The sequence below is a fragment of the Papio anubis genome, chromosome 16, assembly GCF_008728515.1.
Source record: "Papio anubis isolate 15944 chromosome 16, Panubis1.0, whole genome shotgun sequence".
In the NCBI taxonomy this organism is placed as follows: Eukaryota; Metazoa; Chordata; class Mammalia; order Primates; family Cercopithecidae; genus Papio; species Papio anubis.
The window spans coordinates 18930986-18958931 of record NC_044991.1 but is presented as its reverse complement, the minus strand read 5'-3'; the positions used below and the strand labels follow the sequence as shown (position 1 = coordinate 18958931).

The following is a 27946-nucleotide window of genomic DNA, read 5'->3' as shown; positions in this document are numbered from 1 at the left end:
ACCCTTGGTTGAGACCCAATGTGCCCTTAGAGGGAACCACTCTACGAACCTCATTTTTGTAATTTCCTATTGTTTACATTGGATGTATTTACATTGTTTGTAAATATATGTATGTTTTGTGTGTGTGCGTATACACATGACCCAATTAATTGCCAGAGTACTCACCATAATCGTGCCTTTGCTTTCCTGCAAAGGTATCTGAATAGTGAGACTTAGCTATTTTATAAATGTTGGGGTGAAGAGTATTCCAGGCAGAGGAAACAATTTTCAGAAGTCAGTGTGGTGGAAGTATTGCAGACAGGCAGGGAGAACGATGTTGGTGAGGAGATAGGCAGGTTCCAGCCAGTTCATGTGGGGCCTTCAAGGTGGTTAGAACCAGTTTAGAGTTTTTCTAAGGAGAATTAGAATCCACTGATGGGTTTTAAGTGGCAGAGTCATACTTGAATTATGCTTTTAAACAATCACTACTCATTCAGTTGTATTTTGTTGAATAAAACCCTCCAAATCACCGGCTCTAATGGCCAAAGGTCAACTTTTCTCTGTCATGTAAAAGAAATCATGGGTATGTAATTCATGGTTGGTACAATAGTGTCACCATTATTGGTGTCCTTGTGTCTTATTGTTCTGTTATCCTCAGGGTAGGGCTTCCATGTCCACCTAGAGCTGATATAATCACATCCATATTCCAGGCAGAGGAGAGAGGAAGGAAGGAGAGACGAGAGGTGTATCGCCCCACCAAGTCAGCTTCCTTTATGGACACAACACTTCCATTTAAAGCTTACAGGCCAGATTTTAGTCACTTGTAGCTGCTATGGAGGTTGGGAAGTTTTGTCTTTTGGTTGGGTCTCTTGCCTTTCAGAACAGAATCAGAAGAAGGGAAGAATGGATAGGCATTTAGCATTAAGTGCTGCAGCCCTTCTGGCTCTGGTATAGAGAGTTGTTTCCAGGGTCAAGAGTAAAAGCAGATAAGTGAGTTAGAAGACCCGCTATAGTCTAGCAAGAAAATGGTGGTATGGACTAAGGTGAGAGCTGTAACAGTGGAAGGATGTGGGCAGGTATGAGACACATTTCTGGATAGGGTCTACAGAACTTGCTTGTAGATTAGATGTGAGGAATGAAGGAAAGAGAAGGACTGAACAGCTAGGTAGATGGTGGTGCCATTTATGAGATGGGGAAGACAGGGAAGAAGCAGGTTGGGGACATTAGGAAGCTCCATTTGGGAGAAGTCTGTTGGACACCTGAGGGGAGGAATCGCTAGAGGCAGTTGAGTCTGGAGTTCTCTTCATCACTTCTCCCATGTGTTGTTCCCCACTGCCCCCCAGTGTCCTCGCCACGCAAACCACTCATTGTTCCCCAACATGCTATCTTCTCTCTTGCCACTATGTCTTTACACATGCTGCCCTCTGTAACCTCAGGTGCCTAGACCCTGCGTTTCCCCTTCCCAAGCCACTCATCCAGGTCTCAGCTCTAGTCTTAGGATTCCCTGCTTCTGGAGAGCCTTCCTGGTCCACCAGGCTGAAAGTACCTCCATGGCACCCTGGATCTGTGCACTCATTAGCAGTTCCCACACTGCGGTAGGTGCGCTTGCTTGTGTGCCTTGTCACTGGACCGTGAGCACCCTCAGAGCAAGGATGCATCTTTAACCTTTATATGCCAAAGTTCTCTGGCATGTCTACTGGCACCTAGTAGTCTCTCAAATGTTGGTGGAGTGAAATATTAGACAGGCTTCACTGCCTCAAGAATTCATCATCTGGGCCGGGTGCAGTGGCTCACACCTGTAATCCCAGCACTTTGGGAGGTCAAGGCGGGTGGTTCACCTGAGGTCGGGAGTTCGAGACCAGCCTGACCAACATGGAGAAACCCCATCTCTACTAAAAATACAAAATAAACCGGGCTTGGTGGTGCATACCTGTAATCCCAGCTACTTGGGAGGCTGAGGCAAGAGAATCACTTGAACCCAAGAGGCGGAGGTTGCCGTGAGCCAAGATCACATAGAGTGAAACTCTGTCTCAAAAAAAAAAAAAAAAAAAAACCAAAGAATTTATTATCTGATTAGAGAAACAAGACTTCCAAATTTTCTTTTTAATTAATTATTTTTGAGATGGGGGTCTTGTTGTGTTATTCAGGGGTCCTTCCTGGGCTCTAGCAGGCCTGTTTCAGTATCTGGGATTACAGGCACATGCCACCACACCCATCAGAAAAACACAACTTTATTTTTATTGTATTTATTTATTATTATTATTATTTTTTTTTGAGATGGAGTCTCGCTGTGTCACCCAGGCTGGAGTGCAGTGGTGCGATCTCAGCTCACTACAACCTCCGCCTCCTGGGTTCAAGAGACTCTCCTGCCTCAGCCTCCTGAGTAGCTGGGACTATGGGCACTTGCCACCACACCTGACTTTTTATATTTTTAGTAGAGACGGGGTTTTACCATGTTGGCCAGGTTGGTCTTGAACTCCTGACCTCAAGTGATCCGCCCACATCAGCCTCCCAAAATGTTGGGATTACAGGGGTGAGCCACCACATCTGGCCAAAAAAATATTAAATAAGATGAGGCTGGACATGGTGGCTCATGTCTGTAATCCCAGGACTTTGGGAGGCCAAAGTAGGGGGATTGCTTGAGCCCAGGAGATTGAGACCAGCCTGGGCAATAGAGGGAGAACCCATCTCTCAAAAGAAAATTTAGCTGGGCTAGTGGCCCACACCTGTAATCTCAGCTGCTTGGGAGGCTGAGGCAGGATGATCACTTGAGCCCAGGAGTTTGATGTTGCAGTGAGCTATGATGGTGCCACTGCACTCCTACCTGGGAGACAGAGTGAGACCTTGTCTCTACAGACAGACAGAGGAAAACAACTTTAATTATAAGAACCTTGCATATTTATTATTATAACTTTTAGACAATATAACCTATATTTCTGTTCATTTCTCTGAATTTTTTTTTTTTTTTTTTTGAGACGGAGTCTCATTCTGTCGCCGAGGCTGGGGTGCAGTGGTGTGATCTTGGCTCACTGCAACCTCAGCCTCCCGGGTTCAAGCGATTGTCCTGCCTCAGCCTCCCCAGTAGCTGGAATTACAGGCGCTCACCACCATACCTGGCTAATTTTTGTATTTTAGTAGAGACGGGGTTTCGCCATGTTGGTCAGGCTGGTCTCCAACTCCTGACCTCAGGTGATCCACCTGCCTCAGCCTCCCAAAGTGCTGGGATTACAGGCGTGAGCCACCGTGCCCGGCCAGGAGCTTCAGTCTTTAAGGAGCAGGTCTCTGATGGACTAAAGGAGTGTTAGAGATTTACATTTTACGTTCCCTCTAAACTTCTTTAGAACCTTGTGGAGGAAAGGCTCTGTGGTATAGCACACAGGGCTAGAAAACCACTTATGCTTTTCATTGAGGCAGTCTGAGAGTAATGGAAGTACAATGTGAGTTATAATTTATTAGACTGGCAACTCATCACCTGGCACATCTTAGCCCAAGTTCTGTCTTCGTAATGAGATTTCCATAACTTTCCCCGGTAGATTCACTGCCCTTTCTTGTGTAAATGTTCATAGAACCTTTGTATATGCTGGAATGTTTTGCATGTTTTTATCTTGTACTGTAAGCTCCTAGAGGATAGGGAACAGATCTTCTTTTCACTGTCTCTGAAACAGGGCTCAGAGTAAGAGTTCAGTAACTATTTAAATGAAACAAAGAAAGCTTTGATGAAGTTTGCTGTTAGAGGTCCCAAGTCAGGGCCCCAAGCTGTGGCTCATGCTTGTAATCCCCACACTTCAGGAGGCAAAGGTGGTAAGAGGTGAAGCCAGCTAGACTTTCTGGGTCGAGTGGGGACTTGGAGAACTTTTCTGTCTAGCTAGAGGATTGCAAATGCACCAATCAGCACTCTTTGTCTAGCTAAAGGATTGTAAGTGCACCAATCAGCACTCTGTAAAATGGACCAATCAGCGCTCTGTAAAATGGACCAATCAGTAGGACGTGGGCTGGGACAAATAAGGGAATAAAAGCTGGCCACCCTAGCCAGCAGCCCAACCCGGTCCCATTCCACGTGGAAGCTTTGTTCTTTTGCTCTTCACAATGTATCTTGCTGCTGCTCCCTCTTGGTGAGCAAAGGTGGTCCATGCCACCTGTAAGAGCTGTAACACTCACTGCGAAGGTCTGCAGCTTCATTCTTGAAGTTAGGGAGACCAGGAACCCACTGGAAGGAACCACCTCTGGAGACAGTGTGAGGATTGCTTGGGCCCAGGAGTTTGAAACCACTCTGGGCAACATAGGGAGACTGCCTCTTTACAAAAATACAAAAATTTTGTGGCCTGGGGATGCACTCCCATAGTCCCACCTGCTCGGGAGGCTGCAATGGGAGGATCATTTCATCCTGGGAGTCTGAGGCTGCAGTGAGCTGTGATTGTGTCACTGCACTGAGCTTGGGCGGCAAGAGTGAGATCCTATCTCAAAACAAAGGAAAAAAAGAAGTCCAACATCACGGGATTCTTTTATCATTGCTTTAAAAAAAATTGTGGTTAAAAAGCCTATCACAAAATTTACCATCTTAACCATTTTTAAGTGTATAGTTCAGTAGTGTTAAGAACATTTATACTGTTGTGAAGCAGATCTTCAGAACTTTTTCATCTTATAGAACTGAAACTCTATATGGCATTGCTTTTTAATACAATTGTGTTTTTATTTCAGGTGGTGTTTCGTTCTACGTCGGCTATGGTTTACATATTTATTCAGATGAGCTGTGAAATGTGGGATTTTGATATTTATGGTACTATTTGTAATGCTGATTGTAACTGCTAAGGGGAGAATTTTCTGGAACTACAAATGCTAATTCATGAATGCCCAGGGTCCCCCACATCATCTTCTAACAAACTTTAAATATCCTTGTGAGAATAATCCTATTTGGAGGTTAGAGTGTTTTCTCGTTCTGAAGATACACTGCTTTTTTCAATAATCAAATTTTTTTCAAACTACATTTTACGTTGAAGCCACAGCCTGTTAGTAGTGAGGCAGATATTAAATTTGGCTTCAAAAAATAAATAAATAAACTTGGCGTCTTAGAAAGTTGAGAATGAAACCACTTTGTACATCTGGCTGTTATGATCTTGTAAGATGTACAAAACAGGCTGGGCGTAGTAGCTCATGCCTTGTAATCCTAGCAGTTTGGGAGACTGAGGTGGGCGGATCACCTGAGGTCAGGAGTTGGAGACTAGCCTGACCAACATGGGGAAACCCCGTATTTACTAAAAATACAAAAATTAGCCGGGCGTGGTGGCAGGTGCCTGTAATCCCAGCTTCTTGGGAGGCTGAGGCAGGAGAATTGCTTGAATCTGGGAGGCAGAGGTTGCAGTGGACCAATATCACGCCACTGCACTCCAGCCTGGGAGGCAGAGCGAGACTCTGTCTTGGAAAAAAACAAGAAACAAACAAGATGTACAAAATACACCTTTTTGGTCCCCTTTCTTAGAGAAGAAATTGCAAGCAATTTACTTAGGGAATTGCTTAGCGCAAAATTTACTTAAAGCAAATTTAGTTAGGCAGCAAATTGGGTAAGAGCAAGATTGTGCTCATGTTCTCACCTTCTTTTCATTGTTTCTTCTGTATCATACTGGTGTCGTGAATGGCTTCCTCATCTGCTTCACCAAGTGGAAGGTACATTTCTTCTTACACACTAAGTCTCATTATGTAAACGTTACCCAATACAGATTTTTTTTTTTTTTTTTTTTTTTTTTTGTGAGACGAGTCCTTCTGTAGCCCAGGCTGGAGTGCAGTGGGCAATCTCAGCTCAGTGCAAGTCTGCCTCCTGGGTTCACGCCATTCTCCAGCCTCAGCCTCCCGAGAAGCGTTGGGACTACAGGCGCCTCGCCACTCCTCGGCCCGGCTAGTTTTTTGTATTTCTTAGACGGGTTTCAACTGTATAGCCAGGATGGTCTCCTGACTTCCTGACCTCGTGATCCACCCGTCTCGGCCTCCCAAAGTGCTGGGATTACAGGCTTGAGCCACGGCACCCGGCCCCCAATACAGATTTTAAAAATGCACTGTTTTTGTTAAATTGCCCTAAATTTAGCGATTTTAGCTAAAACCCAGACTCCAGATTTAAATTACCCTAATAATCTCAACTTATGAGAATTTATGAAAAACACAAAGCTAGCATCACACTCAATGGTAAAAGACTGAAAACTTTCCCCCAAGATGAGTAACAAGGTAAGTATGCTTGCTTTTGCCACTGGTATTCAACATTATACTTACTAGAAGTTCTAGACAGACCATCTAGGCAAGCAGAAGAGATAAAAGGCATCCAAATTGAAAAAGAAGTAAAACTATTTCTATTCACAGATAATATGATCCTAAATGTAGAAAATCCTCAAAATCCACAAAGTAAGTGTGAGAGCTAGTGCGTTCAACGAAGTTTCAGGATACCTAATCAACACACAAAATAATTGTGTTTCTATATACCAGCAATAAACAATCTGAAAGAATAAAATACTTAGAATACTTTACCCTGGGAGCTGTAAGACTGGTCCACTAAAATCTATAAAATATTGTGAAAGGAGTTAATGGAGACCTGAGTAAATAGTAAGATAAGCTGTGTTCACAGATAGAAAGACTCAATATTGTGCATTTGGCAATACTACCCAAAGCAGTTTACAGTTTAGTGCAGTTCCTATCAAAATACCAGTGCCCCCCCCCTTTTTTTTTTTTTTTTGCAGAAATAGAAATGCTGATCCTAAAATTCATGTGGAATTGCAAGGGATCCCAAATAGTCAAAACAATCTTGTAAAAGGAGAACGAAGTTGGAGGACTCTCACTTTCTAATTTCAAAACTTACTAAAACCCTCAGTCATCATAATAGTGTGATATGACGTAAGGTTAGATATATAGATCAATGGAATTGAATTGAAATCAATCCGTACATCTATGGTCAGTTAGACAAGGGCATCAAGTTCTTTTAATGAGAGAAAGAATATTCTCTTCAACAAATTATTCTGAAACAACTGAATGTCCATATGGAAAAGAATGAATTTGAACCCTCACCTCAAATCTATATGAAATGGAACCAAAATGAATCAAAGACTTAAATATAAGAGCTAAAATTGGCTGGGCGCGGTGGCTCACAACCTGTAATCTCAGCACTTTGGGATGCCAAAGTGGGCAGATCACTTGAGGTCGGGAGTTTGAGACCAGCCTGGCCAACGCGTCGAAACCCTGTCTCTACTAAAAATACAAAAATTAGGCCAGGCATCGTGGTGGGTGCCCTGTAATCCTCAGGAGGCTGAGACAGGAGAATCACTTGAACCTGGGAGGTGGAGGTTACAGTGAGCCGAGATTATGCCACTGTACTCCAGCCTGGGCAACAAAGTGAGACTCCATGTCAAAAATAAATAAATAAGTAAATAAAGAGCTAAAACTATAAAGCTGAGCCAGGTGTGGTCGCTCATGGGAGGTGGAGGTGGGCAGATTGCATGAGCCCAGGAATTCCAGACCAGCCCTGGCAATATGACAAAACTTTGTCTCCACAAAAACAAAAACTTAGCTGGGTGTGGTGGCTAAAAAAAAAAGAAAATAAAGAAGAAAGAATTTTTTAAAGTTTTATTTTTATTTTATTTATTTGTTTTGAGACGGAGTCTCACTCTGTTACCCAGGCTGGAGTGCAGTGGTACAATCTCAGCTCACTGCAACCTCCGCCTCCCACGTTCAAACAACCTGAAAAAAAGAATTGAATTTTTTTTTAAGAGACAGGGTTTTACTCTATCCTGTCACCTAGGTTGGAGTGCAGTGGTATAATCATAGACTGTAACCTCAAATTCCTGTACTCAAGGTATCCTCTTGCCTCAGCTTCTTGAGTAGTTGGGACTACAGGCATTTGCCAACACAGCCAGCTAAATTTTTTCTGTTTTTAGTTTTGTAGAGACAGGGTCTCGTTTTGTTGCCTGGGCTACTCTTGAACTTTTATTTTCATGTGATTCTCTCACCTGCCTGAATTCTCCACCTGTTCAATTCTCCTGCCCCAGCCTCCTGAGTAGCTGGGATTACAGATGCCTGCTATCATGCCCAGCTAATTTTTTGTATTTTTACTAGACAGAGGGTTTTACCATGTTGGCCAGGCTGGTCTTGAACTGCTAACCTCAGGCGATCCGCCTGCCTCAGCCTCCCAAAGTGTTGGGATTACAGGCATGAGCTGCCGCACCCAGCCTAAAAAGTTTTATTTTATTTTATTTTTTGAGACAGGGTCTCACTGTCACCCAGGCTGAAGTGCAATGGAGCAATCATGGCTCACTGTAGCTTTGACCTCCTGGGCTCAAGGGATCCTCCTGCCTTAGCCTGAGTAGCTTGGGACTACAGGCGTTTGCTACCACACCTAGCTAATTTTTTGTACTTTTTGTAGAGACGGGGTTTTGCCATGTTGCCCAGACTGGTCTCAAACTCCTGAGCTCAAGCAGTCGCCCACCTCGGCCTCCCAAATTGCTAGGATTACAATAGAACTACCACGCCTGGCTGGGAAATTCATATAACCTTGTTCTTAGATATAACACCAAAAGCACAACCTCCAAATTAAAAGCAGATGAGTCAGACTTCAAAATTAAAAACTTTTATTCATCGACAGACATTATCAAGAAAGTGAAGGGGCCAGACGTGCTGGCTCACACCTTTAATCCCAGCACTTTGGGAGGCCGAGGTAGGAGAATTTCATGAAGCCAAAAGTTCCAGTAGCCCAGGCAACGAAACGAGACCCTGTCTCTACAAGAATAAAAACAGAAAAAAATAGCTGACTGCATTGGCAAATGCCTGTAGTCTCAGCTACTCAAGAGGCTGAGGCGAGAGGATCCCTTGAGCACAGGAATTTGAGGTTACAGTACCATTGTACCACTGCACTCCAACCTGGGTGACAGGACAGAGCGAGACCCTGTCTCTAAAAAAAAAAAAAGAAGGCTGCCGGGCGCTGTGGCTCAAGCCTGTAATCCCAGCACTTTGGGAGGCCGAGGCGGGCTGGATCACAGGTCAGAGATCGAGACCATCCTGGGCCATGAGGAAACCCCGCCTCTACTAAAAATACAAAAATCCAGCCGCTGGTGGCGGGAGCCTGTAGTCCCAGCTACTCTGAGGCTGAGAGAAATTGAACCTTGGGAGGCTGGTGCTTGCAGTGAGTCGAGATCAGCGCCCCACTGCACTCCAGCCTCAGTGACATAGAAGGAAAGACTGCCTCCCAGCAAAGAAGTTGCAACCCACAGAATGGGAGAAAATATTTGCAAATGATCTTCTGATAAAAGTCTGTTATCCAGAAAATACATAGAACTTCTATAACTCAAGAAAGGAAAGAAAAAACCCTAATTGACAAATGGGCAAAGGCTGCCCATTCTCCATGATGTGATTATTTCACATTACATGCCTGTATCAAACATCTCATGTACCCCACAGATATAAACACCTACTATGTACCCATAAAAATTAAAAAATAATTAAAATTATTAAACAAAAAAATAAAAACAAATGGGCAAAGGACTTGAATAGACATTTCTCATGTCCAACAAGTACATGAAAAGATGCTCAAGATCATTAGTCTTTAGGAAAATGCAAACTAATACCGCAATGAAATGCTGCTTCACACCCACTAGGATGACTATATACGTGTATATATATTTTTTGAGACAGAGTCTCGCCATGTTGCCCAGGCTAGAGTGCTGTGGCACAATCATAGCTCACTGCAGCCTTGATTGCCCAAGCTCAAGGGGCCATCCCTCCTCAGCCTCCTGGGTAGCTGGGACTACAAGCATGTGCCACTATGCCCTGCTACTTTTTTTTTTTTTTTTTGGTGGAAATGAGGTCTCACTATGTTATCCAGGCAGATCTCGAACTCCTGAGCTTAAGTGATCTGCCCACCTTGGCCTCCCAAGGTGCTGAGATTACAGACATGAGCTACAGTGCCTAGCCCATATTCTTTTTTTTCTTTTTTTCTTTTTGAGACAGAGTTTTGCTCTTGTTGCCCAGGCTGGAGTGCAATGGTGCAATCTTGGCCCACTGCAACCACTGCCTCCTGGGTTCAAACAATTCTCCTGCCTCAGTCTCCCAAGTAGCTGAGATTACAGGCGCCTACTGCTATGCCCAGCTAATTTTTTTGTATTTTTAGTAGAGATGGGGTTTCACCATGTTGGCCGGGCTGGTCTCGAACTTCTGACCTCAGGTTATCTGCCAGCCTCGGCCTCCCAAAGTGCTGGGATTATAGGGGTGAGCTACTGTGCCTGGTCTCATATTCTTTATTTTATTTATTTATGTATTTTTTGAGACAGAGTCTTGCTCTGTCGCCCAGACTGGAGTGCAGTGCTGCAATCTCAAACATGGCTCATTGCAACCTCCACCTCCCAGGTTCAAGCGATTCTTGTCCCTCAGCCTGCCGAGTAGCTGGGATTATAGGTGTGCGCCACCTTACCCTGCTAATTTTTGTATTTTTAGTAGTGATGTGGTTTCATCATGTTGGCCAGGCTGATCTCGAACTCCTGGCCTCAAGTGATCTGCCCACCTTGGCCTCCCAAAGTGCTCGATTACATATTCTTGACAGCATTATTCATGTTAGCTAAAAAGTAGGATAACACAAATAACAAATGTCTTTCAGCTAAAGTATAGATAAATAAAATGTATATCCATACAATATAGTAGTAGTCTACCATAAAGAAGAATGAAGTACTAACACATGCTACAGCATAGATGAATCTTGAACACGTACTAAGTGAGAGAAGCCAGACATAGTGGATCAAATACAAATCATAGGATCTTATGTATATGAAATGTCCAGAATAGGTAAATATATAATATAGAGATCAGTGGTTGCCAGGAACCGAGGGTGGGGAGTGACTGTTTAATCAGTTTGGGATTTCCTGTTGGGGTGATGAAAATGTTTTGGATTTAAATAATGGTGATAGTTATACAACATGGTGAATGTATTAAATGTCACAATGGCAATATGTATATGTGTTTTACCACAATTAAAAAATTATTTCATTCAATTATCCCACCTTGATTTCACATGAAAACGTTTTGATGAAAAAGTATTTGAAGTCACATGATGTAACGTAAAAGAGTAGAGTTTGTATTAAGGCAGACTGGGTTTTAAATGATCTCGTTAGCTTGCCTTTTTTTTTTTTTTTTTTTTTAAATTAAGAGACAGGGTCTTGCTATGCTGCTCAGGCTGGTCTTGAACTCCTGGGCTCCAAGGATCCTCTCACTTAATCCTCCTCAGTAGTTGGGACTACAGGCGCAGGCTACTATGCCTGGCTGATTAGCTTTTTCATCTCCAAGGATTAGTCTCTGAGGCTCCATTTCTTCAGCTGCAAAATGAAGATAATAATAGACCCTCTCATCACATCGCTTATGAGTTGAGACACTCCATGCCCATGTCAGCCCGTTGTGAGCCCATTGTGTTTTCCTGTATATCACTTGCACTAAAATTAGATAAGGGTGCTGAGTTTGGAGCTCTTGGAGTCCAGTGAATTAATTGGTAGTCAGTGAAGGTCTGCTGTTTCCTAGCACTCTGCTCTTGGTACTGTGGCTTGTATTTAGGAATTTCTGTCCACTTGAGATACATTTATGAAATGTGCATTATATTATGTGCCTTATATAGTGAGTGCTGAATTCTTTAGTCACTAAGCGTACTTGGGATAAAGATGAGGTTGGTCAGTAGAGGCTGTTGTCTTCAGAGACCCAGGAGGAACTGAAACTGAACTTGCTAGCTCACTGGTGCAAGCCACTTTTCATATTCATTTGTAAACACCCTACTTCCAGGATATTGATCTCCAGACTCCATAGAAATGTTTATTCTCTTTAGTCCCCGTCGCTGTCCAAAGGTAGTTCTTTGCCTTGGCTTATACCACTGAGTCTGGAGCAAACCCCCACCCTCGTCCTATGAGACAAGTAGGGTGTGGGAGTGTCTTTGATTCTTAAATCCACCACCATGGGTGCTGTTCTTGTTCCCTAGACCACAGTTCTACAGAAATTAAAAAACACTGTAGGCCTGGCATTGTGGCTCACGCCTGTAATCCCAGCACTTTGCCAAGGCTAGTGGATCACTTGAGCCCAGACTGGGGATTATGATGAAACTCTTATCTCTCTCTTTTTTTTTCTTTCTTTCTTTTTTTTTTTTTTTGGACGGTGTCTTGCTCTGTTGCCCAGTCTGGAGTGCAATGGCACAATCTCGGCTCACTGCAGTCTCCACCTCCTGGGTTCAAGTGATTATCCTGCCTCACCCTCCCGAGTGGCTGTGACTTTAGGCGCACGCCACATTGCCTGGGTAATGTAGAGTTTCGCCATGTTGGCCAGGCTGGTCTCAAACTCCTGACCTCAAGTGATCCACCTGCCTCAGCCTCCCAAAGCACTGTGATTACAGGCGTGAGCCACCACGCCCAGCAGAAACCCTGTCTTTACAAAAAATGCAAAAATTATCTGGGCCTGGTGGTGCTTGTCTGTAGTCCCAGCTTTTCGGGAACTGGGAGACAGTGACCATTATTTACTGCTGATTTGCAGCTTTCCAATCACTTTCCACATTCCCGGCACTTTAGGTAACTTTCCCAAGGTCACATAGTGGCAAGTTTCAGGGCCAGGACTCCATCTAGGTCTTCTGACTCCCAGCAGTACTCTGTCTCCTGCACTGCAGCCTGTAGTTACATGAAGCTATTCAATATTGTGCACTGCTGCTAAGCCACCTGGATTAAGAATATTATGTGCAGCTGGGCCTCACACCTATAATCCCAGCACTTTGGGAGGCCGAGGCAGGCCGATCACTTGAGGCCACAAGTTTGAGACCAGCCTGGCCAACATGGTAAAATCTTGTCTCTTCTAAAAATACAAAAATTACCTGGGTGTGGTGGCCCATGTCTGTAACCCCAGCTACTCGGGAGGCTGAGGCAGGAGAATTGCTTAAACCTGGGAGGTGGAGGCTGCAGTGAGCTGAGATCGTGCTACTGCACTCCAGACTGGGCAACTGAGTGAGACTCTGCCTCAAAAAAAAAAAAAAAAAGAATAAGGCTGGGCATGATGGCTCACACCTGTAATCCCAGCACTTTGGGAGACTGAGGCAGGAGGATCATGAGATCGGGAGATCGAGACCATCCTGGCCAACATGGTAAAACCCCGTCTCTACTCAAAATACAAAAATTAGCTGGGCATGGTGATACACTCCTAAAGTCCCAGCTACTTGGGAGGCTAAGCCAGGAGAATTGCTTGAACCCAGGAGGCGGAGGTTGCAGTGAGCTGAGATTGTGCCTTTGCACTCCAGCCTGGTGACAGAGTTAAGACTCATCTCAAAAAAAAAAAAAAAAAAAAAATTATGTGCATGCAGTCTGCTTCATAGTGAAGTAGATGAAACAAACGTTAACCCTGTTGTTCTGTACTCATGCTTAGGAGAAGAACTGTAGTCATGAAGTGACAGTGGTCCTGTTTTCTAGAACTTTCTATGATGCAAAATCTGTTGGTGAGTAACTCTTTCTCTCCCTGGCTTGTGCCAGGGAGCTCCCCAACCCCACCTCAGCCATTCCTCTCATTTTTTTCTTCTCATATATCAAACTGCTCCCATCTTTTTCTGTTATGAGACCGGGTGTAAAGGAAAGTAAAGCAGTCCATTAGTGGATGCAGAGTTCGTAATGCATTCATCTTAAACCCAACGAAAAGACACAGTTGGCCATTGGGTATAATGGTCACTGTAATCCCACAACTTTAAGAAACAGGTGCAAGATCTACCCTGAGGTGGGAGTTGAAGACCACTCACAACATAGGTGTCCCACCCCAAAAATACAAAATGAGCCAGGTGGGTGATGCACCTGTAGTCCTAGCCACCCAGAGCGAGTGTGAGCAAATCGCTGAACTCAGGAGGCAGAGTTGCAGGTGCTGAGATCTGCCAGACACCTGCCCAGTGACAGAGCAAGACCTGTTCAGGAAGTTGAGCGCTGGGTGGTCAAGCTCATCCAGCACTTTGGGAGTGTCAGACGGGATGTCAGGATCGAACATCCTGGCACGGTGTCCCCGCCTCTACTAAAAAATGAAAAAAAAACTTGAAGCCGTGGGCGTGGTGGCGTGGCACCTGTAGTCCCAGCTACTGGGAGGCTATACAGGAGATCACACCCCAGGAGGCGGATAGTGAGCTGGAGATCCGCCCACTGCACTCCAGCCTGGCGATAGAGCAAGACTCGGCCTCAAAAAAAAAAAAAATTGACAGCGCTTTAATTCCTGAAAATCTTACATCTCTGCCTCGCCTCCTGGCTGGAGGTAAGTGCTTGACTTCACTGCAAGCCCGGCCCCAGGTTCACAGCCAGCCCTCCTGCCCTCAGCCTCCCCAGCAAATGGGATTCACAGGTGCCCGCCACTATGCCTGGCTAAGTTTTTTGTATTTTTAGTAGAGATGGGGTTTCACCATGTTAGCCAGGATGGTCTTGATCTCCTGACCTCGTGATCCACCTGCCTTGGCCTCCCAAAGTGCTGGGATTACAGGCGTGAGCCACCGCGCCTGACCTATGATGCAAATCTTTAACCCAGAAGGGGAAGCTGACAAAACTGAATTTCTTTTCTCAACCTGAACTACATACTCCATTTTCTCTATTTCAGATGAATTTCCTGAGATAAACCGAGCCTCAATTCGACAGGATCATAAGGGGAGATTCTATGAAGACTTTTACAAGTATGTTTGGGTGCTTTCCTATACTTTTAATTTATTTATTAGTTGTTTCTTTCCTAACTTAAAAAAATGCCAACCTGGGCAACGTGGCAAAACCCTGTACCAAAAATACAAAAAAATTAGTTACCTGTTGTCCTAGCTACTTGGGAGGCTGAGGTGGGAGGATCACTTGAGCCTGGGAGGTGGAGGTTGCAGTGAGCTGAGATCACACCACTGCACCCTAACCTGGGAGAGAGAGAGACCCTGTCTCCAAAAACAAACAAACAAAAAAGAATAAATAAACCTTTTGATTTTGAAATGACTTTAGATTTATAGAGAAGTTTCAAAGGTAGTACAGTTCCTGTATACTCTTTGCTCTGTTTCCTCTAATGTTAACATTTCATAACCAAGTTACATTTGTGAAAACTATGTTAACATTGGTACATTACTATTAAGTAAATTCCGACGTTTTTCAGATTTTAGCACTCGTGTACTTGCTGTGTCTAATCCAAGATACCACATTGCATTTAGATCTTCTAAATGTTCTATTGTGAAAAACTTCATCATTCAGAAAAGAAGAACAAATAATATAATGAGTCCATATACCCAATATCTGAATTTAACAGTTATTATTTTGTCATATTTAATTCATCTGGTTTTTTCAGTGCCACCGACTAAGTAAATTATCAATATTGTAACATTTTATTCCTATACATATTCAAAAAAGGCATTTTTATATCTGACAAGAATATCATTATTATGTTTAACATTATTATTTTGTTTGTTTGAGACGGAGTCTCCCTGTCGCCCAGGCTGGAGTGAAGTGGCACAGTCTCGGCTCACTGCAAGCTCCACCTCCTGGGTTCACGCCGTTCTCCTGCCTCAGCCTCCTGAGTAGCTGGGACTACAGGCACCCGCCACCACGTCTGGCTAATTGTTTTTTGTATTTGTAGTAGAGATGGGGTTTCACCATGTTAGCCAGGATGGTCTCGATCTCCTGACCTCATGATCTGCCCGCCGCCGCCTCCCAAAGTGCTGGGATTACAGGCGTGAGCCACCACGCCTGGCCTTTTTTTTTTTTTGCTGAGACAGTTTCACTCTGTCGCCCAGGCTGGAGTGCAGTGGTCATGTAAGCTCATTGCAAACTCCGCCTCCCAGGTTCAAGGGATTCTCGTGTCTCAGCCTCCCCAGTAACTGGGACTACAGGCACCCGCGACCATGCCTGGCTAATTTTTTAAAATTTTTGTTAGAGATGCGGTTTTGCTATGTTGGCCAGCCTCGTCTCCAATCCTGAACTCAGGTCATCCACCTGCCTTGGCCTCCCAAAGTGCTGCAATTATAGGCCGGAGCCACCACGCCCGGCTGACACCACTATCTTATTGAGATGGTAATCAGATAGTAACAGTTACTGTTTTGTCGGGACTTAGCATGAATGAGTTACTCTTCTAAGCACTTTACATGACTTGATTCATTTAAATATGGCTGCATCCCTATGGGATAGATACTGTTACCCCATTTTACAGATGTGGAAACTTGGACACAGAGTTTCAATAACTTATCCAAAGTCCATAACATATTAAACGGTGGAGCATGGACTTGACACAGTCAATCTAGTTCAGAGTCTGTGCTTTTTGACCACTGTATTCCTCAGCCTCATACGGATTATACTTTAGATTATTTGTTCATCTTCTGTTGGATCCTGTACCCCTTGGAGAATTTTATGAAAGTGATGGGCCCTGTGCTGTACTGACACCTCCACTCATCCCCTTATGCAGATGAATTCTGCATACCTCCAATTCAGTGAATTCCAGGAACCATGAGAGCTCTTTTGGCTTAACAGTATATGAAGTTTTTTTTTTTTTTTTTTTTTTTTGAGGCGGAGTCTCGCTCTGTCACCCAGGCTGGAGTGCAGTGGCCGGATCTCAGCTCACTGCAAGCTCCGCCTCCCGGGTTCACGCCATTCTCCTGCCTCAGCCTCCCGAGTAGCTGGGACTACAGGCGCTGCCACCTCGCCCAGCTAGTTTTTGTATTTCTTAGTAGAGACGGGGTTTCACCGTGTTAGCCAGGATGGTCTCGATCTCCTGACCTCGTGATCCGCCCATCTCGGCCTCCCAAAGTGCTGGGATTACAGGCTTGAGCCACCGCGCCCGGCCATGAAGTTTTATCTGTATAATGAATATGAATTAGTTTGAGCATAATCAGTTATAGAAAGTACTATATAAGGCATGAATGTGTGAATTACGAATGTAGATTTTTAGGTGTATGTGACTATATATTTTTAATATATGAAAGTTTATGTCATTACAAAGTCATCCTCAACATTTTTTAGATTGAGAGAAACTGGCTATCTTTTTCTTACTGAGAGAAACTGGTTATCTTTTTCTTACTGCAAAAACAATACAGGTTCATTTTAGGAAAATCACAAAATAGGCCAGGCGTGGTGGCTGATGCCTATAATCCCAGCACTTTGGGAAGCCAAGCCAGGCACATTGCCTGAGCTCAGGAGTTTGAAACCAGCCAGGTCAACATGGAAAAATCATGTCTCTACAAAAAATGCAAAAAATTAGCTGGGCACAGTGGTGCGTGCCCGTAGTTTCAGCTATTTGGGAGGATTACTTGAGCCTTGGAAGTCGAGTCTGCAGCGAGCCAAGATCGTGCCACTGCACTCTAGCCTGAGTGACATAGTGATACCCTGTCTCAGAAACAACAACAACAACAACAACAACAACTATAAAAGCACACCAAAGTGTAGTTAAGTAGAGAGGAATTCAAAGCACACTCAATTCCATCTCCCGAATACAGTCTTCATTATGTTGGTAAATCAACCCCTATTATCTGTATTTAGGAGAAAAATTAGTTTTCACAAGATATGATCGCAAATTGCATGTGATTTTTTTTTTTCTTTGAGAGGGAGTCTTGCTGTGTTGCACAGGCCGGAGTACAGTGGTGCAATCTTGGCTCACTGCAGCCTCCACCTCCTGGGTTCAAGCAATTCCCTGCTTCAGCCTCCGGAGTAGCTGGGATTGCGGGCGTCCACCGTCACGCCAGGCTAATTTTTGTATTTTTAGTAGAGACGGGGTTTCACCATCTTGGCCAGGCTGTTCTTGAACTCCTGACCTCAGGTGATCCACCCATGCCAGGCCTCCATGTGATTTTTTTTACATGTTTTATTGTTTTTATTTCTTTTTGAGACAGTGTCTTGCTGTCACCCAGACTGGAGTGCAGTGGTGCAATCTCAACTCACTGCAAACTTTGCATCCCGTGTTCAAGTGATTATCCTGCCTCAGCTTCGTGAGTAGCTGGGATTACAGGTACCCACCACCGTGCCCGGTTAATTTTTGTATTTTTAATACAGACTGGGTTTCACCATGTTGGCCAGGCTGGTCTCGAACTCCTGACCTCAGGTGATCCGCCTGCCTCGGCCTCCCAGAGTGCTGGGAGTAGAGGTGTGAACCACCGTGCCCGGCCCACGTGGTTCCCTTTTTATGTGTTTTAAACCTTCATTTTATTTCTTTTTCTTTTTTGTTTTTGAGACGGAGTTTTGCTCTTATTGCCCAGTCTGGAGTGCAGTGACACGATCTCAGCTCACCGTAACCTCTGCCTGCTGGGTTCAAGCGATTCTCTTGCCTCAGCCTCTCGTGTAGCTGGGATTACACGCATGCGCCACCACACCCAGCTAATTTTGTATTTTTAGTAGAGACGGGGTTTCTCCATGTTGGTCAGGCTGGTCTCGAACTCCTGACCTCAGGTGATCCCCCTACCTCGCCCTCTCCAAATGCTGGGATTACAGGCATGAGCCACCGTGCCCGGCCATAAACCTTCATTTTCTACTTTGTCACAAATGCCAATCCATGTTAAACACCCTACTTCCATAGTATCTTTTTTGTTTTGAGACAGAGTCTCGCTCTTTTGCCCAGCCTGGAGTGCAGTGGTGTGATCTCGGCTCACTGCAAGCTCTGCTTCCTGGGTCCGCACCATTCTCCTGCCTCAGCCTCCCAAGTAGCTGGGACTACAGGCGCCAGCCACCATACCTGGCTAATTTTTTTGTTTTTTTTTTAGTAGAGACAGGCTTGACTGTGTTAGCCAGAATGGTCTCGATCTCCTGACTTCATGATCTGCCTACCTTGGCCTCCCACAGTGCTGGGATTATGGGTGTGAGCCACTGCGCCCAGCCCACTGTATCATTTTTTATTTCTAAGTAGAAATTACATTGGGTTAGTATTGTTGAAAATTGAGGTGACTTCCAGCTTTTCGCTATTCTCAACAGTATTGCCAGTGAACATTCTTACAGATAAGTTTTTAAGCATATCTTTAGTTTTTATTATAAATTCCCAGAAATGAAGCTATTAGGTCAAAGGATGGTCTGTGTTGTAAAGGCTATTTGTACAGCCAATGTACCCTCCATTAAAGTAGAAGATCCTGTTTTCCTAGCAGCAATTTCTGTGTCCTCACCAACACTGAAGGTTTTTTTTTGTTTTTTGTTTTTTTTTTTTGAGTTGGAGTTGCGCTGTGTCTCCCAGCCTGGAGTGCAGTGGCTCGATCTCGGCTCACTGAAACGTCTGCCTCCTGGGTTCAAGTGATTCTCCTGCCTCAGCCTTCCAAGTAGCTGGGATTACAGGTGCCTGCCACCATACCCAGCTAATTTTTGTATTTTTAGTAGAAACGGGGTTTCACCATGTTGGCCAGGCTGGTCTTGAACTCCTGACCTCTTTATCCACCTGCCTCAGCCTCCTAAAGTGCTGGAATTGCAAGTATGAGCTACTGCACCCAGCATCTTTTTTTTTTAATGCTTCTTTCCCAATTGGATTGGCAGAAAAATAAGCTCACTGAGTCTTTGTTTGTTTTTTGAGACAGAGTCTTGCTCTTTCACCTAGGCTGGAGTGCAGTGGTGTGATCTTGGCTCACTGTACTCCAATTACACTCTTTTTGAAACCTTGTAAGGAACCTGATGTTCTGTATTTAAAGTTGCTGTATTAGTCCATTTTCTCACTGCTATAAAGACATACCCAAGACTGGGTAATTTATAAAGAAAAAAGATTTAATTGACTCATGGTTCTGCATGGCTGTGGAGGCCTCTGGAAACTTACAATCACGGTGGAAGGCGAAGGGGAAGCAAGACACGTCTTACCATGGTGAAGCAGGAAAAAGAGCAAGCACAGGGGAAAGTGCCCCTTTTAAACCGTCAGATGTCATGAGAACTCCCTCACTATCACAAGAACAGCATGGGGGAAACCACCCCCATGATCCAATCACCTCCCACTAGGTTCCTCCCTTGACACATAGGAATTACAATTTGAGATGCAATTTGGGAGCGACACAGAGCCAAACCATATCTGCTGCTCAATATCCATTTTATGATAATACTCTTTTCAGAGTGGTGGTGCAGAATGAGAGAAGAGAAGAATGGACTTCACTTCTCGTGACCATTAAAAAACTCTTCATCCAGTATCCAGTGTTGGTGCGACTGGAACAGGCAGGTACTGCTTTCATGTAATAGAAGGTGCGGTGGGACAGGAAGTGTAGGAAGGGTCTGGGAGACAGAGGAGAGATTTGTGCTTATATCTCTCCTATGGCCGTGTGCAGTTTCGGCTTTTGATCAGGTTTCTGTTTCCAGTTGGATCCCAATTGTACATTTCGTTATGCAGTAAGTTCAACAGTGTCCCTCATACAGGGAGTGAGGCCTTGTGGAGCCAGATGGCTTCCACTTTTTTTTTTTTTTTTTTTGAGACAGGGTCTCACTCTGTCATCTAGGCTGCACTGGAGTAGAGCAGTCGTACTTTAACTTTAAACCCCTGGGGCTCAAGCAATCCTCCTGCCTCTATCTCCCGGGTAGCTAGGATGACAAGCACACACTACCATGCCCAGATAATTATTTCATTTTTTGTAGAGACAGAGTCTCACTGTGTTGACCAGGCTGGTTTCAAACTCCTCATCTTAAGCGATCTTCCTGCCTCTACCTCCCAAAGTGCTGGGATTACAGGTGCGAGCCACCATGCTCAGCCACCACTTATTTAAGAATTCATCTTTGGGCCGGGTGTGGTGGCTCACACCTGTGATCCCAGCACTTTGGGAGGCCAAGGTGGGCGGATCACGAGGTCGGGAGTTCAGGACCAGCCTGATCAATATGGTGAAACCCTGTCTTTACTAAAAATACAAAAATTAGCCTTGCGTGGTGGCACATGCTCGTAGTCCGGGCTACTCGGGAGGCTGAGGCAAGAGAATCGCTTGAACCTGGGAGGTGGAGATTGCAGTGAGCCAAGATCGCACCACTGCACTCCAGCATGGGCAACAGAGCAAGACTCTGTCTCAAAAAAAAAAAAAGAGAGTTCATCTTTCATGAGATGTTTTTCTTTCTCTTGTATATTTTGCTTCAGAGGGCTTTCCTCAAGGAGACAATTCTACCTCAGCACAAGGAAACTACCTGGAGGCCATCAATCTGTCATTCAATGGTGAGTAAGGATGCCAGCCAGTGTGCCAGCATCTTGCCTACCACGTGGCTGTGTTACTGGAAAGGTGTCCTGATCCAGACCCTAAGAGAAGGCCTGGACCCGCAGAAGAAAGAACTGGGCCAGTCCACAGAATAAAGTGAGCAAGTACAGGAATAGCCATGATCACCACAGCACTAAGAGGTGATCACTTGAGCCAGAGTTGAGACCAGCCTGGCTAACATGCAGGAAACCGTGTTCTGATTATTAATACAGCAGGGTACACTGCACCAAGCATTGGAGGCTGAGTAGAGAATTGTTGAACCTGAGGGTAGAGGTTGGTGAGCCAGATCGTGCCGAGCACTCCAGCCTGGGTGACAAGAGGAACTCCTGGCCTCAAAAAAAAAAAAGAAAAGAAAAGGAATAAAAGAATGACTACTCCATAGAAAGAGTAGGGGTTAAAGCAGGAGTATGTTCACGTCCTCCTTGAAAATGGTTGTTTATATGTAACAAAGCAAAAAGTCATGGGGGAGAGGTGCTCTGCTGCAAGCACTCATGACAAAGGATTGTTCCTCTTTGTGTAACTGCTGTCTTTCTCAAGAATCTATATTATTTTCTTTAAAGCAAAACTTACTTTTTTTTGAGACGGAGTCTTGCCCTCACTCCAGGCCTGAGGCAGTGACGCAATCTCGGCCACTGCACCTCCCAATGGACTGCCATTCTTCTGCCCCTGCCACCTAGTACACCCAGCTAATTTTTGTATTTTTTGGAGAGACAGGATTTCACCACGTTGGCCAGAACGGTCTCAATCTCCTGACTTCGTGATCCACCCACCTTGGCCTCCCAAAGTGTTGGGATTATAGGCATGAGCCACCGCACCTGGCCGTTTTGTTTTTTAATATACTTTAAGTTCTGGGATACATGTGCAGAACATGCAGGTTTGTTACATAGGTATACATGTGCCATGGTGGTTTGCTTCACCCATCAACCCATCATCATCTACATTAGGTATTTCTCCTAATGCTTTTTTTTTGTATTTTTTGGGATGGAGTGTTGCTCTGTCTTCCAGGCTGGAGTGCAGTGGCGTGATCTTGGCTCACTGAAACCTCTGCCTCCCAGATTCAAGTGATTCTCCTGCCTCAGCCTCCTGAGTAGCTGGGACTACAGGTGTGCACCACCACGCCCAGCTAATTTTTGTGTTTTTAGTAGAGACGAGGTTTCACCATATTGGCCAGGCTGGTCTCAAACTCCTGACCTCGTGATCCACCTGCCTCGGCCTCCCAAAGTGTTGGAATTACAGGCATGAGCCACCGTGCCTGGTCTATTTTTTTTCTTTTTTTTTTTTTTTTGAGCCAGTCTCACTCTGTCTCCAGGCTGCAGTGCAGTGGCGTGATCTCTGCTCAGTGCAACCTCCAACTCCCAGGTTCAAGTGATTCTCCTGCCTCAGCCTCCCAAGTAGCTGGTATCACAGGTACGTGCCACCACACCCAGCTAATTTTTGTATTTTTAGTAGAGAGAGAGTTGTACGTACCATGTTGGCCAGGATGGTCTCGATCTCTTGACCTCGTGATCCGCCCACCTCAGCCTCCCAAAGTGCTGGGATTACAGGCGTGAGCCACTGCGCCTGGCCGCAAAACTTACTCTTAAACTAAGAATACTTTCGTTCTTAAGATATTGGGACATCAGGGCTGGGCACGGTAGCTCACACCTGTAATCTCAGCACTTTGGGAGGCCGAGGTGGGCGGATCACGAGGTCAGGAGATTGAGACCATCCTGGCTAACACGGTGAAAGCCCGTCTCTACTAAAAATACAAAAAATTAACCAGGCATGGTGGTAGGCCCCTTTATTCCCAGCTACTCTAGAGACTGAGGCAGGAGAATGGTGTGGACACTGGAGGCGGAGCTTGCAGTGAGCTGAGATCACACCACTGCACTCCAGCCTGGGCGACAGAGCGAGACTCCATCTCAAAAAAAAAAAAAATATATTGGGACATCAGGACGTTTCCTGGGTCTGTTAAGTCCTGAGTCTGTTGGGTAAACATTATTAACCTGTTCCCTTAACTGTAAACATCCTGTGACTAAGAATGCCTAACCTCCTGGGAATGCAGCCTAGCAGGTCTGAACCTCATTGTACCCAGCCCCTATTCAAGATGGAGTTGCTCTGGTTTAAAGGCCTCTGACAGCTATGCATGTCTCTTTATGAATGCCTGCAGACCCAGACCTAGGTGATGATGCCTCCATTCAGCTACCCCCAAAATTAATTTAAAGCAATAGCTTCTCATTGGGTGGTTGTAATGACCAACATTTAGCTCTTGGGTCTTCTGTTGACCGGTTAATTTGGTAGTCTCATCTGCTTCTCATGGTCAGGAACTACAAGGATCCTCCTTGGGTTCTTTGACTTACTCAAACCGTGTTATTATTTTCCACCCCATCCCTCAACTGCTTCTAGGTAATATTTTAAAAATCTACTTAAAAAATAAAAATTTAAAATAAAAATTAAAAAAATTAAAATCTACTTAAAAAAAAATTACAAAAGCAGCCAGGTGCCGTGACTCACATGTATAATCCCAGCACTTTGGGAGGTCAAGGCAGACAGATCACTTGAGGTCCGGAGTTTGAGACCAGCCTGAGCAACATGGTGAAACCCTGTCTCTACTAAAAATACAAAAATTAGCCAGCGTGGTGGCACACGCCTGTAATCTCAGCTATTCAGGAGGCTGAGACAGGAGAATCACTTGAACCTGGGAGGTGGAGGTTGTGGTAAGCAGAGATCACACCACTGCACTCCAGCCTGGGTGAAAAAGACACTAATTTTTTTTTTTTAAATAAATAGGCCTGCTGCAATGGCTGACACCTGTAATACCAGCACTTTGGGAGGCTGAGGCGGGGGGTCACCTGAGGTCAGGAACTCAAGACCAGCCTAGCCAACATGGCAAAACCCCATCTTTACTAAAAATACATAAAAAACTTGCCAGGCATGGTGGTGCATGCCTGCCATACCAGCTACTTGGGAGGCTGAAGCAGGAAAATCACTTAAACCTGGGAGGTGGAGGTTGAAGTGAGCTGAGATCATGCCACTGCATTCCAGCCTGGGTGATGGAGTTAAGACTGTCTCAAATAAATAAAATAAAATAAAATAAAATAAAATAAAATTCGAATATGGAGAGGTGTATCAAGTAAAAAACGATACGCTCCTCCTGACCCCCAGTGTCCTCTTCTTTAAGGGGAACCATTGTTAGCAGTGTGGTATGATTATCCCGGCATTTATGTGTTAGCTGAAATATATTATTTGCAAATAACAGAAATGTATTGATTTAGTTTAAACAAAAAGGGAAATTTACTGGAAGAATACAGAGGCTTAAGTGGAGCAGCCAGGAAAGGCTCAAACACCATGTTGAAGAACCTTAGTGGCTCTGGGAACCATAGCAGCAGGAATTATGAGAGCCATATTTCAGCTTCCAGCAACCCTGTCTCTGCTCTCTGTTCAGAATTCACATTCCTGGTAGAGACAGTCTGATCTGCCCAGCTCCAGTTAGGTGTCCATCTGTCACTGGCCAGACGTGGAAGTGATGATGTACATTCACATCACCTGTATATCATCTTCACATGTGTCTGTACACAGGTGCTGGGGGAATTCTAGAGCATGAGGTCTTCTATTAGTAAATCTTCTTGTCATATTGGAATATCACTGATTTTTCTTTTTTTTTTTTTTTTTTTTTGAGACGGAGTCTTGCTCTGTCGCCCAGGCTGGAGTGCAGTGGCGCAATCTCGGCTCACTGCAAGCTCCGCCTCCCGGGTTCACGCCATTCTCCCGCCTCAGCCTCCGAGTAGCTGGAACTACAGGCGCCCGCCACCACGCCCGGCTAGTTTTTTGTATTTTTAGTAGAGACGGGGTTTCACCGTGTTAGCCAGGATGGTCTCGATCTCCTGACCTCGTGATCCACCCGCCTCGGCCTCCCAAAGTGCTGGGATTACAGGCTTGAGCCACCGCGCCCGGCCTTGATTTTTCATAGTAAGAATCACGGAAGCTAGAAATAAAAAGTGACTTGCCAGATTTACAAAATCATCCCAAGATTTTGGTCTACTCTTTTAAATAGTGTCTTAAATTAATACTATCTAATATAATCTAATTATATAGTTTATAATAAAATAATATATAATATATAAAAAATCTAATATAATCAAAGTTTTACTACAGACTCATTTATGGATGGTTCAAATTAACAGCATGAATTTTTTTTTTTTTTTTTTTGACACAGAGTCTTGCTCTGTCACCCAGGCTGGAATGCAGTGGCATGATCTCTGCTCACTGCAACCTCTGCCTCCTGGGTTCAAGTGATTCTCCCATCTCAGCCTCCCAAGTGGCTGGGATTATAGGTGCACACCACCATGCCTGGCTAATTTTTGTATTTTTTGGTAGAGATGGAGTTTCACCATGTTGGCCAGCCTGGTCTCAAACTCCTGATTTCAAGTGATCCACCTGCCTCGGCCTCCCAAAGTGCTGGGATTACAGGCATGAGCCACATCCCTAACAGCATGAAATTTGAGCATTTAAGGCTGCACAGGGCAAGTATTAGGCATCAATGAGGTGTATTAACAAAGGTGACAGAGACTTATTCCGTGGTCAAGTAGTTCTTAATATAGAAAAGATAGATGTGTATACATTTAACTAGAATGTGGCAGTTGCTATAATAAAAATATGGCCCGGGTGCAGTGGCTCACACCTGTAATCCCAGCACTTTGGGAGGCCGAGGTGGGCGAACCACTTGAGGTCGGGAGTTCGAGACCATCCTGGCCAACATGGTGGAACCCTGTCTCTACTAAAAATACAAAAAATGAGCCAGGTGTGGTGGCATGCACCTGTAGTCCCAGCTACTCAGGAGGCTGAGGCAGGAGAATTGCTTGAACCTGGGAGGCGGAGGTTGCAGTAAGCCCAGATCACGCCACTGCACTCCAGCCTGGTGACAGAGCAAGACTCTGTCTCAAAATAAAATAAAATAAAATAAAAATATGGGCAGAATGCTCTGAGAGTGTAGAGATGCTTGTTTGTGACGGGGTTCTGAAAAACTGTAACATCATTATTGTGGAATTTTTGTTTTATTTCTAGTGTTTGATAAGCATTACATCAACCGCAACTTTGACCGAACGGGGCAGATGTCAGTGGTGATCACGCCCGGGGTGGGTGTCTTTGAGGTGGACCGCCTACTCATGATCTTGACCAAGCAGCGGATGATAGATAATGGTAATACTCTCTGGTTTGTGCCCTGTCTCCACATGTTCCTAGCCTGATTTTCCCTTAGAACTGTGAGCTTCACTGACTTCTTAGAGTGTGAGGAGCTCTGTATAGTGTTCTGCGTGTCACAACATCTGTGGATGTCAATAGGCGTCAGGTGCTAAAGATTCATGGTCAAATCAGTTTGGAAAATGCTGGGTCATGCAAAGATAAGCAGGTTCCATAATGACAGGTCTTCCTCCGTTTTTAATATGTTAGTGTAGGTTGTTTTTCTCTAAAGAGTGTATCAGGGTACTCTGAGTTTCCCAAATATATTTGGCACTAGGGAAGCCTTCCTGGAGGGATGATTTCAAGGGACCCATGTGCTGTCAGCCTGTTTTCAGATGCACTGTCAGATAATCTAGTCCAGTCCTCCATGATGTGCCTCGTATCCCCAACTCAGCCCCACACCCCACAATTTGATTTGTTTCATCAACAAGATGGAGTTGGGATGCTGAGGCAGTAGAATTGCTTGAACCCAGGAGGCAGAGGTTGCAGAGAGCTGTGATCTCTGACCACTGCACGTCAGCCTGGGCAACAGAGTGAGACTGTCTCAAAAAGTGTATTTACTTCTTTGCTGCATAGGCAGCACTATGAGGTTATAAATCATACAATGGTAAGTTAGCTTTGCCTAATACGCAGTTAAATAACATGATTTATAGATAGGGATGCTTGTCTCTGCCATTCCCTCCCACAACTCTTTTTGTCTTTTATTTTTTTAGGAATTGGTGTGGACTTGGTGTGTATGGGAGAGCAACCGTTACATGCTGTCCCATTGTTCAAGGTAATTAGATTTTGGATTTGCTTACTAAAGGCCAGTTTGAGTATAGTTAGAAAGAGAAACAATCCAGGCGCTGTGGCATGCGCTATAGTCCCACTTACTCGAGAGGCTGAAGTGGGAAGATCCCTTGAGCCTAGGAGTTTGGGTATAGTTTGTTATGAATAACTATGAATAACTGTTGCACTCCAGCCCGGTCAGCAAAGCAAGACTCCATCTCTAAAAAAAAAAATTTTTTTTTTTTTTTTTGAGACGAAATCTTGTTCTTGTCCCCCAGGCTGGAGTGCAATGGCGCGATCTCGGCTCACTGCAACCTCTGCCTCCCGGGTTCAAGCAATTCTCCTGCCTCAGCCTCCTGAGTAGCTGTGATTACAGGCACCTGCCACCACGCCTGGCTAATTTTTGTATTTTTAGTAGAAATGGGATTTCACCATGTTGGCCAGGCTGGTCTCGAACACCTGACCTCAGGTGATCTGCCCACCTTGGCCTCCCGAAGTGCTGGGATTACAGGCTTGAGCCACCATGCCTGGCCCTAAAAAATTTTTTTTTTAAACCCCAAAAACAGAAAAGTTAGAGCAGTTCCACATCCTACTTGTTCTGTAGCTTATCTGTGCTCTCATTTTTCCCCTTGCAGCTCCATAATCGGAGTGCTCCCCGGGATTCTCGTCTGGGCGATGACTATAATATCCCTCACTGGATAAACCACAGGTGGGTGCGATCTCAATCAATAGTAGGTGATAAGAGTTTTGACAGCTTCCTTGCCATTTTTCTTTAAATTTGTTAGGTTCTTATTATAGCACTAAACCTTTTGTCAAGAAAATGTGGAAACCAAGTTCTAACATTTGCTC

At 44.7% G+C, this 27946-nt stretch overlaps 1 protein-coding gene across 20 annotated transcripts in view; it reads left to right on the top strand.

Annotated features, from left to right (window-relative positions):
* Positions 1-27946, top strand: part of DEPDC5 (DEP domain containing 5, GATOR1 subcomplex subunit) — a 165627-nt gene that overhangs the window by 23443 nt on the left and 114238 nt on the right. For 16 of the 20 annotated variants that reach the window (XR_004178820.1, XR_004178817.1, XR_004178818.1 and 13 more), the window contains exons 1-7: positions 13378-13447; positions 14575-14647; positions 19997-20100; positions 20998-21072; positions 26156-26290; positions 27043-27104; positions 27733-27806. Coding sequence is in view for 13 of the 20 variants with exons in the window: in XM_031655974.1 (XP_031511834.1) it covers positions 26203-26290; positions 27043-27104; positions 27733-27806 (224 nt within the window). In the remaining 7 variants the exon portion in view is untranslated. 20 annotated transcript variants of the gene reach the window in all.